The 14,781-nt window shown below is 41.3% G+C and overlaps 1 protein-coding gene across 1 annotated transcript in view; it reads left to right on the plus strand.

The window, feature by feature from the left end:
- PTPN14 (protein tyrosine phosphatase non-receptor type 14) overlaps positions 1–14,781 on the plus strand; it is an 89,862-nt gene that overhangs the window by 62,245 nt on the left and 12,836 nt on the right. The window contains exons 11-16 of the mRNA XM_014876875.2: positions 697–754; positions 3,876–3,954; positions 5,615–7,107; positions 9,727–9,870; positions 10,899–11,117; positions 14,543–14,671. Of these exons, the coding sequence (XP_014732361.2) occupies positions 697–754; positions 3,876–3,954; positions 5,615–7,107; positions 9,727–9,870; positions 10,899–11,117; positions 14,543–14,671 (2,122 nt within the window). The remainder of the gene's footprint in view (positions 1–696; positions 755–3,875; positions 3,955–5,614; positions 7,108–9,726; positions 9,871–10,898; positions 11,118–14,542; positions 14,672–14,781) is intronic.

Raw genomic sequence — 14,781 nt, forward strand, 5'->3', positions numbered from 1 at the left:
TTTCTAGCCAAATAATTTTCCTGCCCTCTGTGTTAAAATGATAGTTGTTTGTTTTCCTGTGTGCCTTTCCTCTAATCGCACATAACATCATTCACCAGATCAGAAACTGTAAGAGGACAAATTCCACCTTTCCTCTCTTCACGTAAGCACTATATTTCTACCTCCTTCAACTTGTTTCTTTCCCTTCCTCGTGTTTTTTTACTCCTACACTCCATGCTCCTTCCACTGCACCTGGCTACTCTAACATTGTATGTGGCTCTGCTAGTGCTGTCTAACCAGTTGCTTATTTTTTCCCTTTTCTTCCTGATCTGTGTGCATTGCTTTGGAGTGATTGCTATCAATTTCATAAGATTGTCCTTGTTTTAATGTTCACATTAAGTCACCTGAGACTGTACCTGTGTGCCATGTTCAATTTTTTTAGTTAAGAGAATTGTTTAATTAATTTTAAACCAGAATTTTTCTTTCTTGTGTTTCCAAGTGAGCCAAATAGGATAATGAACAAAAGGCATGTATAGTTTGGAATGGGACCATTTCCTGTATTTAAAGGAGAATCTGAATTATTTTCATTTACTCATATTCTGAAAATCTCAGTAATGAGCAATATGAACAGATTCTTCATTGTCTTGTTTTTCCTATTCATTCTTGACTCAGAGTTGAGATATTGTGGTTTCTATAATTTCTCTTTTTCCTCCACAGACAATCAAATTCTCCTCCCCCTATCCGACGACGGCCAACCTGGAGTAGGTCATCTTTGGTACGTGCCACTGTGAGATCTTTAAGAATATCTCTATAATTTCTAATGGGATGAGGCATTGTGTAAGATGAACTACTTTATAAATTTCAAATAAGCCCATTAACTCATTCCTTGTTGGCAGTATGATTGGAGTGAGTTTCAAGGGTGTGACTGCCCAGATTGATTAACTGGATAATATCACCACTGAGAAGTAAAAATTACATTCTTCAAGGCATTAGATTTTTATTTGCCCTGCAGAAACTGAGCATCTCTTCTGCTGAATTGAGGTTATTTCAATATGTAGAGAAAATAACCCTCTAGAAAGAATTTGAAGTGTCTCGTGCTCTATACATCAAATCTTGTCATTACATAATGTTATTTTTCACATCTCTTAAATCTTCATGTTTTTGTATGAAGACTACTTACAGTTTACCAGCTACGTGGGTTAAGACCTTATCTGATGTGTGAAGTTACTTTTAATTTAAGTGAAACTATTAGAAGCAGTCAGGATTGTGAATCAGAATTTTTCTTAAATTGTTTTTATTTTCGTTTAACTAATCCCCAGAAGCACTATCAATCTGACAAATTGGTTAAATTTTTCCTGAAATATTGACAAAAAAAAAGTGTGAGTGTTTTTTTTTCTCCCATCCATTCTAAAGAAACTTTTTGGATTAAATTTTAACATCTAGCGTGTCAATATTTTTAAATCTTATTTAACAGATTCTGAATTTCTGTAACAGTAGCACTGTTGGTTCCTTAGACAGAGGCAATATTATCTCTATGCAGATTGCCAGTTTTCATGTATGGTACAGATTATACCTACTTTGTAGATCTTTTCAGAGTGAAAAGTCCATTACACTATTGCTGCATGGCAGAAAGCTGATGTGGGCTTCTTGACATTTCCCCACAGCATGGTTACAGCTTGTGAAAATTTTCCAAAATTAAGCTTAAGCAGGTACTGATTTTAGGATAGCTTTGCCCTTGCAGATTTCAACACAGGTTATTTTCCTGTGTGTATGTATACAGTCCATTATGCACCCTCTGTTTCCCAGGCACTGGCAGGAAAGCTGCTGTAGCTGTCTATGAGTTAGGTCCCTGGAAATGACTTTGAAAATCTGAAGGTGAACAAATGAACTGTGCTTTGCATTTTATGCTATGACCTCTGTTATATCACGAGAAGGAAAAGTGAGCTGCTTTCTAAATTATATATGAGAAATGGAAATCTGCTCTTTCAAAAGAAAAAACAAATCCTGCTGCCACTTATTTTTGAACATAAGCATGCAACAAGCTTTAAATCCCCAAAGTCTCAGGAAGATCAAGAGGAAGAATGTGGGCTCATCAACTGAAAAGTGCACTGGGCTGCTGACTGCTCATGGTGAACTTTCAGCTGCCTTTTTCATAATTGTTCTGGTAACTTGTTGGAACAGTTCTCTTTGAGAGGAAAAAAAAGCCCTCCTGACTGTTGTCTGAACTGCACATACCTTCATACACCTACCTATTCATTTGTCTTGTGTAGCAATAAATCAGTAGGCAGAAATGGGAAGTGAAGTGGAATCTTTGGGGTGAGGCTCTGCCACTTCACTAGGGATCATGTTCTTTTCAGATCAAGACCCTTTATATGGTTTTGGCATGGTTTCTGCTGTCTCTTTTTCCTATCAGACCACCCAGCAATGTTGGTTTTCCAGAAAAACCCCCTCAGTGTAGGAGATCTTAATATAATGGTATGTTTAATTACCTGATTTAAAAAAAAAAATCCAAGCCATCATTAATTTGGATATCGTTGTTCTGCAGTCCACAGGGTTCTCTTTTTTCAAAGGAGGCAGATGGGCCTTAGAAATAAAAATTCCAAATTTCTTGCAGATACCTTTCATAACATCTATCACAAAGAAAACTGTCTGTTCCATATGTAGGCATTCTTAGTAGTCACTTGTCTTTCCTTGCACTTTTCCTCTGCCCTCCATTTGTTAGGCTTTCCAGCATCTCTTTTAGTTCTAGGCTCAGCTCCTCTAATAAAATTGTCAACAGCAGTCTCCTTGCCCCAGGTTGTTCAGTGAGACTAGAGCTTTGTACCTTTGGAAGTGATTCTTGTAGCAAAAATACTTCTTGTTTTCCAGCTCTGGCTTAACACAGCTATTTTGCATGCAAGAATTCATACTGAGCTCAGTATCTTTGATTCTCATTCCTTCTCACCATTTACATAGAAAATGTAAATCTTACCCCTTCCCCACCTCTCTTTGGTAGCAAACTTGCATGGTGCTCATTTGGTGCATGTGCACACAAAGGCAGATTATGTGGGGTTTTTTGCCTTAGGCACCCACAGTATTCCTTAATAGTTTGAACTAAGTGAATCAGCCTGGATGAAAAGCCCTTATTCTGCTGCTAAGGAAGACACATTCATGAGACTGGAGTGTCTTCCTTGTCTTTCTGCTTACTTCATGTATTGAAATATGTTTTCATAAACTTTGCTCAGTGACACCAGACAGGACATTGCAGTGCAGGTGGCAAAGCGGAATTGCAAAACATGTGGGTTTACCAAGGGACAAAACTGGGGAATATGGCATCAGCTCTGATTTCTCTTCTGTAAATGATCCTGCTGATTTAATGCTGAATTTCCCCCTCTGAGATTTGCATTAAAAAAATTCTTTCAGCGCAGATTGTTGGAGTAAACTCAAATTCATTATCTAAGGAATTCAATGTTCGTGTAATTTACAGAGTTCTTTTAAGTCCATATGTGATCCTATTGCTTGTATAACAGTGTCCTAAGTCCTTGAATTTGTTCCATGTCTGCTTTTGTCCTGATTAGATGTCTGTTTTGTTTGGGTTTAATTCTTCAAGGGCAAGGGCTTTTAATGAAAATGTGAAGAATTTTAAAGGAGCTGAAATTGTGGATGTTGTTTTCTGAAGTGGTTGAGCTTAAAGGAGTCTTAACTGGTCAGTTTTGGGCTCTGTAACAAAATTTAACAAGCAATTTACAAAAAGTTATTCTCTGTCCTATAAGGAACTGCCAAGACGTGTTTTTGGCTGGGTAAGAAAGAGCAGTATTCAGTGGAAAGGGCACAGAACCATTTTTCCTGTTTCAGTTGCAAAAATTGTAACAAACGAAGTTCTAATGCTTTTTTATTTCCTTGTGCTTTTATTTCAGCCAAGACAACATCCTTTTATACTGCCTCCTATGCATGTCCAGTGTGGAGAACACTACACTGAAACACATAATTCGCAAGGTACTTAGAGCATGTATTTTCCCTTTAACGTACTTCAATTTTATGTGTATGCAAAGAGGCTCCTAAGCCTTATGTCTAGATTTATCATGCCATCATGGTCAAAAGGGAGCTCCTGCTGCAGGAGAACTAGCAGTTTTATAGTTAATGTTGCAGTAAGTCTTCTGTTTGAAGTCCAATTTCAGTTTTCAAATTTCCCTAAAATATCTGCGTATGATTATATGGACCTTAAACTTGGTATTCCAGTTCAGTGAGCTGAAAAAATAATTTCTAAAGGGAGTATGATGGCTGTACTCAAAGGCAGTGCCAGCTGGGGCCAGGGAGAGTAACCGAGTGAGGGAAAAGGAGACAGCAAAAAGCTTTTACTGTGGGAGAAATCATAATGTTCTGTCCATGAAACTGTATCTGGAGACAACCTTTTCTACAGATTTTTCACCACCATCTGCCTGCATTGTTAGCCTTACAGACACAAGGAGGGTTAACTACTTTTACACCCATGTTTGACAAATAAATTCTTGAAGAGGTTGTGCCAGGTTACTTTGATCAAGTCTGGGAATGGAGCCCAGCCCCTAAACAGCTTGAGTCTCACACCCTTAATCACCCCACCTTCTGGAATACACGTAGCCAGGTCTGTTAGGCTGCTGTTCTTTGCAGTTCATGAGAGGTACAGTTGAAGTGCTCTCACCAGCAGAGGAACTCTCAATCTGTTTGTGTTTTGGGTTGTGGGGTCTGCCTATTTTTAAGGTAGAATTTGGTAAGTTTCGAAAGGAGCCATTTAGCAGAGTTCCTTGCATACAGTAGACTTGACTTAGTGGCTATCACTGTTCTACTGTGGAGGTGAGGCTGTGAAGGATATTCCCAATATTAGAGGAATTGTAAAATTCCCTTAGTTTTACAACAGACCTTTCCACATTTTCATAGAACTAGCTGATTTCAGAGTTTGGGAAGCTATTATTCTTTTCTTATAAGAGTTTCAACAAGGACAGTCTTGCAGTAAAGCTGTGATCCAAGATATGATCTTTACTGTCTTGATTTCCTCTCAGGTATGCTTTGCTGAAGTATTTAACATTCTGTAGTGCATATGTAGGGGTGGTTTGTTGTTCAGGGCTTTTTCTCCTTTTTTTTCTCTTTTTTTTCCCTGAGCTCTGATCACCTAAATGTGTCTTACTTCAGATCCTCAAGGCTGTTGATTAGTCTAAAGTAGGATTTCCAATTTCACAGTCCTCTGCTACTCTGAATCTCAGACAGCCACGTATCAGCAGAAGAGACAAGAGAATTTTTCAGGTTAACCATATGCTTGCAGCGCTGGAGTTTTAAGGTGTCAGCAGCAGTGAACCCTTTCACGATGCCGAGGGCGGAGATACCCCTTTATTCTTCCTTGCCACCTCAGGCAAAAGCACTTCCTCTCTTTCCCCTTTCATGTTTCCCACAAGGATCTGAACTACTACCATATTTTGCTAAGCGTTGAGAATGTTTATGTTGGTAGCTTTGCTTTAGTTCTATTTCAATGGCTCAAGGATGCTCCCAAGACTAAACATTCCCTGCACTTGTGCCCTCAGCTGTCTCTGTACTCACTGGTGCCGACTGCATTTGAAGTTTTGTTAACAGTGAATAAGTCCTTGTGGGTTAGGATTGTTAACATTTCTCTCTCTACTCTACACAGATAGCATTTTCCATGGAAATGAAGAAACTTTCTACTGTAGGTCTCAGACCAGTTTGGATAGGTGTCCAATGGACTTCAGCTACTTGAATGGTAATGGACCCAATGGGAGTGTATGCAGTGCCCACAGCATGAACTCCCTCAATCGCTCACAGAACTTCATCCAGGCATCTCCAATGTCCTCAAATCTCAGCATCCCGGGAAGTGACATCATGAGAGCAGACTACATCCCCAGCCACAGACACAGTGCAATCATTGTCCCGTCTTACAGGCCAACCCCAGATTACGAAACCGTCATGAGGCAAATGAAGAGAGGGGTGATCCAGATGGATAGCCAAAGTCAGTCTTTGAGGAATCTCAATATTGGAAACACGCATGCTTACAACCAGCCAGAAGACCTCGTTTACAGCCAGCCCGAGATCCGAGAGCGGCACCCTTACACCGTCGCCTACGGGCCCCAGGGGGGCGGCTATAACAAACCTGTGGCACCGTCTGACCAAATGAACCCCAGCAGCGCTGCTCAGAGTAAGACAGCAGCCAGCGCCATATCCCACACGGTCAGCACCCCCGAGCTGGCCAACATGCAGCTGCAGAGCAGCCAGAGCTACAACACCACCACCCACATGCTCAAGAACTACCTGTTCAGGCCCCCGCCTCCCTACCCGCGCCCGCGCCCGGCCACCAGCACGCCCGACCTGGCCAGCCACCGGCACAGGTACGTCAGCGGCAGCAGCCCCGACCTGGTGACCCGCAAGGTGCAGCTCTCGGTGAAGACCTTCCAGGAGGACAGCTCGCCCGTGGTGCGCCAGTCGCTGCAGGAGGTCAGCGAGCCCCTGCTGGCCGTGAAGCACCACGCGGCCGTCAACAAGCGCCACAGCCTGGAGGTCATCAGCAACATGGTGCGCGGCATAGAAGCCATGGCCTTAAAAACCCTGAACGCCCCTCTGCCGCGCAGGAACACTCTGAGGGAGCAGGTGCAGCCGGAGGAGTCTGCTCAGATGGGCCACGAAGTTCAGCAAGTCCCTCACTACCACCACAAAAAGACATTTTCTGATGCCACCATGCTGATACACAGCAGTGAAAGCGAAGAGGAAGAAGAAACGCAAGAATCTGTGTCGCGGATAGCCGCCCTCCATGAGAACATGGAGTACAGTGCTCAGCTGCAGGCTGCCTTGGCTAGGATACCAAATAAACCTCCTCCCGAGTACCCTGGGCCTCGTAAAAGTGTCAGCAATGGAGCACTGAGGCAGGACCACATCAGCATTTCTGTGGCTGTAGCCAGGGCCAAGGCCATGAGGCCGGGGCCTTCCAAAGCCATCAGCGTCTCTCGAACTGATCAAGTGGCAATAAATGGGTCTTCACTGGGGCCCTCCATCTCGGAGCCTGACCTCACCAGCGTGAAGGAACGGGTCAAGAAAGAACCGGTCAAGGAAAGGCCTGTGTCTGAAATGTTTTCTATTGAGGACAGCATAATAGAAAGAGAGATCATGATGAGGGTAAGTGCCTTCCTCTGCTGCGGTGGCTTCTTGGAAATTAGCAATCACACAGGTCAGCTTCCATACCAGAAAACTGTTGGGTCAGGGAACATGTGGGTGGGAAACTGTGGATTTGCTTAAAGTTGGGAAATGTGATATTAAGTGCCACATACAATTTGGTTTTGTGGGCCATTCAGGGCGCTGATCCCATGCACTGCTTGGGCTTGTCTGTTGCCTCAGTCTGTGGCTCTTTGGCTGCTGGCCAGACCTGTGTCTGATCCAGCTGAGGATGCCACCACCCTGGCAGCAGTGCTGGCTGGAGGTGGGTGGCAGGGCAGGCATCTGGGGATGAGGAGGCTGATGGCAAAGCCCCCCTTGAGGCCTGCTTCCCTTCAGGATGTGAGGGCAGGGCGAGTCTGGAATGTGTTTGCCAAGATGGATGGGTCACTGGTGTTTTATTCCTCCTTTCCAAGGGTGTCGGGTGAAGTATCACGTAACATAATGGCAACTCAGGATTTTTTTCAAATGATCTTTAATTCCCTTCCTCCCACTTTATGTGACATAGTTATCTGAATAAAACCTTGGTAGCCCTACAATACGGGTTGTTAGTTTTGCTGAGTTTTTACTAAGGAACTGGATATCTAAATAGAGAAGCAGCAGATGCAGAGGCTGTGTGGTTGAGCATCTGGGTTGTTTGTTTTGTTAAAAATGCACTCAAGTGTGAGAAGTAGGGCTCTGTTAAACTTGCAACAAATTTAAAATGAGAAGTATTTAAAGGCAATGACAGAAATATGAGGGGTGCTTATCACTTAGTGACGTGCATATGTACCTGGTGTAGTGCTGTGAGCAGTACAACTGCAGTCACAGAAACACAAGTGTATGCTGCAGTTCTTGTTTTTAGCACCGAGGTCTGAAAAAAAGCCAATTCCTGAAACAAATTAATAAAGCATCTAAATGGTCCAAAGCAGGAAAGAGTTTGCAGTGTACTAGAACAATAATTCACTAGATTTAAATATATTAAAAAAAATTTTCTAAACATGTCCGTTATCATTCTTGTCCATTGAGCATCCTTATGCTGATGTAACTGTTAGCAATACAACCTGAGCTACTAAAATGCAACTTGAAGACTGAGTTTAGTCCTTAACAACTCCTAAACTTTAAATGTAAAATAGATACTTGACTATAAAATGTGATTTTTCATTGATGAATAGACTTTGGCATAATAGCAAGCATGCATATGCTCTTTTCATCTTCTGAGGAAAGAAAAATTAGTGAGAAGCAGGCGCCTACAGGCTTTCAGGATGGAAATGAAGGTGAGAAGAGATCTTAGATGTTTGAATATTCTTCCTCTGCAATAGCCATTCAGATACTTTGGTCAAAAGGTCCTTTATTTGTTGTTTTGGAAGTAAAGGGGTAGCTTTAGCATTGAGCTTTGAAGGTGGTTTCAGCCTAGATCAGGAATCTTGACATATGTGGACCTTCCTTTTGTCAGAGGAATCAGGTGTTATATTAATGGTAATTTGGTGACCTTAATCTGTTAAGCAGACTTTCTTCTCTTTCACCTTTGAAGAAGTAAAAAATAATAAAATTCCCAAACAAAGGGAAAATACTTTCATTTTCCTGCTTTCTCAAAGTATAAAAAGAAGCCAGAGTGGGTTTGGATGTTTGTTTTTTTTCTTAGTGCTCTGGAGGAACCCAGTGGTGAGGAAAAAGCTCACAAGCTTTTGAAAAATCAAGGCATATACATATGTCTGAGGGCATTCAAGTTCAGTCGTGTGTTTCTAGGAGCTGAGCTTGGCCCATCTGGTGACCACAGCTTCCATATGTGTGCTGAGAACCAGGCATCCCTTCTGCTTATCCCTCCTTCCAAATCCAGCAGAAAGAGCTGTTAAGGAAATGGAATAAAGTATTCCTAATTTGGGTACTTCTGGAGATGCTCTGTCTCTTTTGATGCTTCAACTCCCAGTGGCATAAGGAAGGGGCAGCAGGATGAATTTAAAATTCACGCTCTGGTTCTCCATGTCATACCATAATATGATTCATGAATATGGTAGGTAATATCCCTCCCTGGCTGCTATTGCTTTCAGTTTCTGGGACATGTGAGCTCAGTTTTTAGTGCAGAATATATCATGGCTGATGTTTGAATCACCATAAAAGCTGAGTGCATCAGAAGACTTCTCATTTTAAGCATTACCATCACAGAAGAGAAACAATGGTCTGTGTTTTACTGTTTGTTGCTATAGATTGAAATTATTGCTTTTCAAAAGATGCCCCAGGTATCTTGGCTTTGGTAGTGCTGCTTTAACGTAACAGGGTGATGCTTTGTGTGTCCTGCATTCAGAATAATGTCTGCAGGAAAATGCTTGAGATTGTATTTGTGTGTCTTTTGATGGCATGTAAACTGTATTACATGCTGCGATTGCTTCTTTGAAATTAAAATTCTGTGCTCATGTAGGAGCAGGCCTTTGAGGAATAACAGGAAGAATAGAGGTTGTATTTGAATTTACGATGCTAATGGTGATCATCTGCATTCCTTGGCCAGAGAGTTGCAGATTTTGGAGATTAAAAAAACATTCCAGCATTTTACTGGCATTATAAATAATCACACAGAGATGAAAACGTGCCTTTTCTTGCCAAAAGAATCTAGAAAAGCAGAAGATGGCAGGCCTGGAGGCCCAGAAGAGGCCCTTGATGTTGGCAGCACTGAACGGACTCTCAGTTGCTAGGGTTCCAGTGCCGGAGGACAGCCAGGATGAAGTCACCAAGGTGCCAATGGATGAGAGGGTAAGATGGAGCCTCACGGAATGTTGCTTGTTCCCTTTGTTCCCAGCAGCATGAAGTATCTAAAATACTAAAATTTGATTTAAAATGTGGAAAAAAAAATTCTTTTAAAAGTTTTCAGAGCCATTAATGCAAAAGGTCTATGGCTAACACTGGGATGTCTTTGAATGCAGGCAAAGCATCAAATGATGAACATTTAGTGAAGTCCATGCAAATGGAGGCTGTTCTCTGTTTCACCTGACTGTACAATGTCATACAAAATCAATCTGTAAATCTAGCACTTTGCACATTTTTCACTTGATCAGGCAAAGTTCTGCAGCACTTACCCACAGATACTGTCTTTCATGTTCTAATACAGATAAGGAGTTTGGTTAATGTCTCTAATGGGATTAAATATTAAAAAAAAGAAGTTGTTTGCCTCCTGATGTTTACACACATGGGTGTGTGCATGTATATGGAATTTCAGATATTAAAAACAGTTGCTGCTGTTAAGATTTGAGAATCAAATGTGCAAAGAATCTTTGTGGTTTTCTGAATAGAAATTTGCAGCCTTGTGTTGTCTGGTACCCAGGAAGTAGCACTTCACCTCTGCCTTGTCTGTATGTAGGGTTGTGAACTACCACAGACATTGCATCCTTGTGAGTTAGGCAGTATTTTGAAAATGTGGACCACATCACACTTCTTGCAATATGATCTCCTTCCTTGGGGAAAAAAAATTAAAATATCTATTACGTTGAAATCATACATTCACACTGAAATTTTTACTGAACCAAGATTATTTAGCACAGGTTTGCTTTTTATGCTATCAGTCTTCAAAAATGTGGAAGTGGAATGTAAGACTGTAAAATGTAAAATTTGCCAATGGTTTCACTTGGTAGAAATAAGTGTATTTCCTCAGGTAACTGCAGAAGGAGTGAGTGAGAGAATGCTATGGCTGTGTATTGGAATTCAAAGAATGCATGGATGGGTCTGGTGGTAAGTGTTCTTCCCAGAAGCATTAATGGTTGGTGCTCTTTTCTGTTGAATCCCAGTGCAAAATCTTGAGGAGGAAACTGGAGGAGGGGATGGTGTTTACAGAATACGAGCAGATTCCAAAGAAAAAGGCAGATGGGATCTTCACCACTGCTGCCCTGCCTGAAAACACGGAGCGCAACCGCATCCGGGAGGTCATTCCTTACGAGGAGAACCGAGTGGAGCTGGTGCCAACCAAAGAAAACAATACAGGCTACATCAACGCTTCACACATCAAGGTAAAAGCTCGTTTCAGGTTTGCTTGGCAAATGAAGATGTGCTATAGTTTTGTTTGCATTTCTGGCTGCACAGCAGCATCTTCTGTAGCTCTGGAGCTTCTGAGAAGTTCAGGATGCATCATTACACCTTTGTGCGTCACCGTGGGCATCTCTGAAGTCCCCTATCAACTAACACACATAAGTTGATTTAACTGCTGGAGGCTGGGAAGTCATTTTAGAGAGACATCCTGGCCTTTTTGTGCCCACCTCTGCCAGCTTGTTGTGGAATGACTCTTCTGGTTAGAGGTGCCTTGTTTCTCAAACCTCATGAGAATGCATTAGAACAGCCCCAATACCTGCAGTGTGATAACAAGTTTTTTTAAAGTATGCACTGACCTTACCAATAAGATCCCTGTATCTCTGACTGGAAACTGCATTGAACTTCCATGTTTCAAATTATGTTTTTAACAAGAAACTTCTGCTTTCATGTTAATTCAATATAGAAATAATTAAAGATAAGACCTGACTGTCTTTACAAGCATGGTCAATTTTAACAGTGAACTATATTCCAGTGACTGCAGATGCTTGTTTTTCTTTAAGCTTCCAGCAGTATTTGCAAAGTCCTCTGTTGGCTTTTACTGTACCCTGAGAGAAGTAACAGAAATCCCCTGCATCAGATGACAGTCTGTTGTAAGAGAGGGTTGTCTGAGTTTTCTCATTGTCAAAATCCAAATTAAAAAGAAATAATTAAAAATAATGAATAAAACATCCTGTTAAAGTAATATTTTCCATGAGTAAAAGCCTTTTAAAAGTTCAAAGAGACTTGCTGGCCTTGGCTGTGATTTACAGTGTTAAATCCTGGTAATTCAAAACAATTTCTGAACCAGGGTCCTGGCAGTTTGTCACTTTTCTCCATAGTCTGGTAGGAAGCAGATACTGAGTTTTTGCATAATCAGACATTGCTATGATGATGAATTTCTGAGCCTTAAATTTTCTACCTACAAAGTAGGTGGAGAAAAAGATACTCCTAAATGATGCCATTTTCCCTGGCTAGTTTTGAGCCCACATTTTATCTTGTGTGTCGCTGTTGGACACAGACACATCTCGTGTCCATGGAGCACCCAGGAGCAGGCAGCAGTGTTTTGATGCCTGACAGAGGACCTTGGCAGGGTTTCCCTCCTGCACTCGGAGCAGCGCTTTCAGAAGCCAAGCAGATGTGCTTTTGCTTAGAAGGTGAAATTGCATCTGTGAAATTTACCTCAGCAGCACAGTGTGTGTCTGTGTTTTCAGCCCAATATTTAATTTTTAATTTCCTGCAGTTAGGGCATTAGAATGCAGCAAACATTCCAGGCATCCCATTCCCTTCAGACTATTTATGGGCCTTTCATGTCATGTGCCAGGAAGCTTGGACAAGAAGTCAGTAGACAAAGAAAACTCCTCTATCATCCCGATAAGATCCGTGCCTGAAGGATTCCAGCACCCACTACTTGGTCTGCAAGTCCCATAGTTTTACAGTAATTCTCTGCTAATTTACTGTGAATCATTGCTGTTAAGATACAAAGATCATCATCTATACCAAAAAGAAAAATTGTGATTGCATTTATGGATTAAGCACAAAGGTTCTTAAGAGCACTTCATCTGGCTGTTTGTGTCAGGTCAGTATTGACTTTAAAAGCTCAGTAACACTCTACTACTGCAGACCATCAGTCCAAGTACAGATTGCTGCTTAGGGCTGTGCAGTTTGCTTTAATTCTCATCTAGTACAAGAACTTAAGAAGTCTATCAGCGTTGGTCTTGCAGTTTTTAACCATCATTCAAAAAAGAAAATGCTGCATAATATGAAATAAAGAAAAGGAGCTCATATAGAGGGTCAAACAGTTTTCAGTGAAGTGAGAAACTTGTTACCGTACAAAAACTATGCTATTTACAGGTGTAAAACCCCAAGCATCTCAGTTTAATAAACAGTTGTTTGACTAACAAATAAATTGCTTTTATTTCTGAAAGTGTATTCAAAGACTTGTACCTCAAACGCAGTGTGTGGTTGAACCTGTCAGAGTTATTGATTGTTCCTCACAGCGTTGTCTGCCAGTATGTTGATATTTATGGGTGTGTCAGCATTTTTGTTGTAAATCTTCTTCTCTGGGATTTATAACTTTGGGAGAAGTGGCTCTGGGCTAATAAACAGAATTGGGAGGCCTTAGCCTGAGAAGGAAAAATATTTCAACTTTCCAAAATAACAGGTTCTTCTGGTAGGCATATTTTTGAAATGAAATGTAGAAGTTCTAAAAACACTTTGGTTTTTTTAGCTAAAATGTTAGAAGAAAAATTTTGTGAGCCTTTTCTGATGTATGGTAAATTATTTGTCATAAAATTATGATTTTTTTATACACAAGTGATTTTTTTTTTTAGCTACCTCTGTCAGTTAAACGAAGCAGTGTTTTATACTGGCTGACTGCAAGGTAATGCTGGCTCTGTTCAGGGCACTGCAGAATTTACAGTCAGAAAATCTGTGTGTTAATGCTTGGAAAAGAATTTCATTAGATGTCATGCAAATACATAAATACGTCTGTAAGATGTGGTTGGTAAACCAGTTGTGTATTGGGAAATAGATTTACATGACTACAGCTTTGAGTAATTTTAAATTTCTCATGGCCATGGTTTGAAAGCCATTTGATGTGCTGGATTTACTTTATGGTAGTTTTCAGGTTCTGAACTGAAAAACCCAAGGTGAGTGAGGAAGAGTAACTTGACATTAAGCCTGTCTTGATCCCATCTCTAGCTGGCAACAGGCCTATCAAGCTCTGTTATGTGCAGAGTGTGGGCATAGCTGCATCTTCGAGGGATGACTTGGCCTCGTCTTCAGCAGTGACCAATGTAGGAACAGGCTGTTTAACAAATCACTTTTGTCTGAATGGAAAATAATTGAGGGAGGTCCTAGCCAGCAGAGTCCTGTAGCTTGTCAGACACGGGGTCATTTGTGTTCAGTTATTCTGCATTGATAATTTGCAGCAGGCGATGCCTTGTTAATGCATGTAGGCACTTCCTCTGGTCCTCAGCTTTTTTTCATCCTGCGTCTGTCACCAAGCCCAGGGATGTCACTCAGCTGCTTATTTGTACTCGGGGCATCAAAAAAATCCCCAGATTTTTTAATTTGGTTTGTAGTTGGGGTTTCTCTACTCTGTGATCCAGATGCAATGGCAAGAAAGATGGATGTCATTTAGCCAAAGTTTTATGGTTATGGGCATCAATACAGGATGTGGAATCACTGAAGGTTATGTTTTGTCAGATTTGCTCTTAACAAAAGGATTATTTTCGTCCATAATTTTGACCAAAAGTAGAAGAAAAAAGAAGTAAAGGTTTCACTGTAGTTTCTTTTGTTTAAAAGGCAGTTCTGGCACCGATGCTGCTGAGAATTCAGGCACTGACTCTTTTTCCCTTTCTCCCAGGTGACTGTAGGTGGAGAGGAGTGGCACTACATTGCTACCCAAGGGCCCCTGCCACACACATGCCATGACTTCTGGCAGATGGTGTGGGAACAGGGGGTGAATGTTATAGCCATGGTCACAGCTGAAGAGGTAGGTGAAGTCACAGAATAGCTCTTTCTGATGTGAGCCAATCTTTATCATCACTTCCCACTCCAGTAACCTGTTTTTTCTATCAACATCCCCTTTTCCTCTGGCCCTGT

Source organism: Sturnus vulgaris, chromosome 3 (genome assembly GCF_052056855.1).
Source record: "Sturnus vulgaris isolate bStuVul1 chromosome 3, bStuVul1.hap1, whole genome shotgun sequence".
Taxonomy (NCBI): Eukaryota; Metazoa; Chordata; class Aves; order Passeriformes; family Sturnidae; genus Sturnus; species Sturnus vulgaris.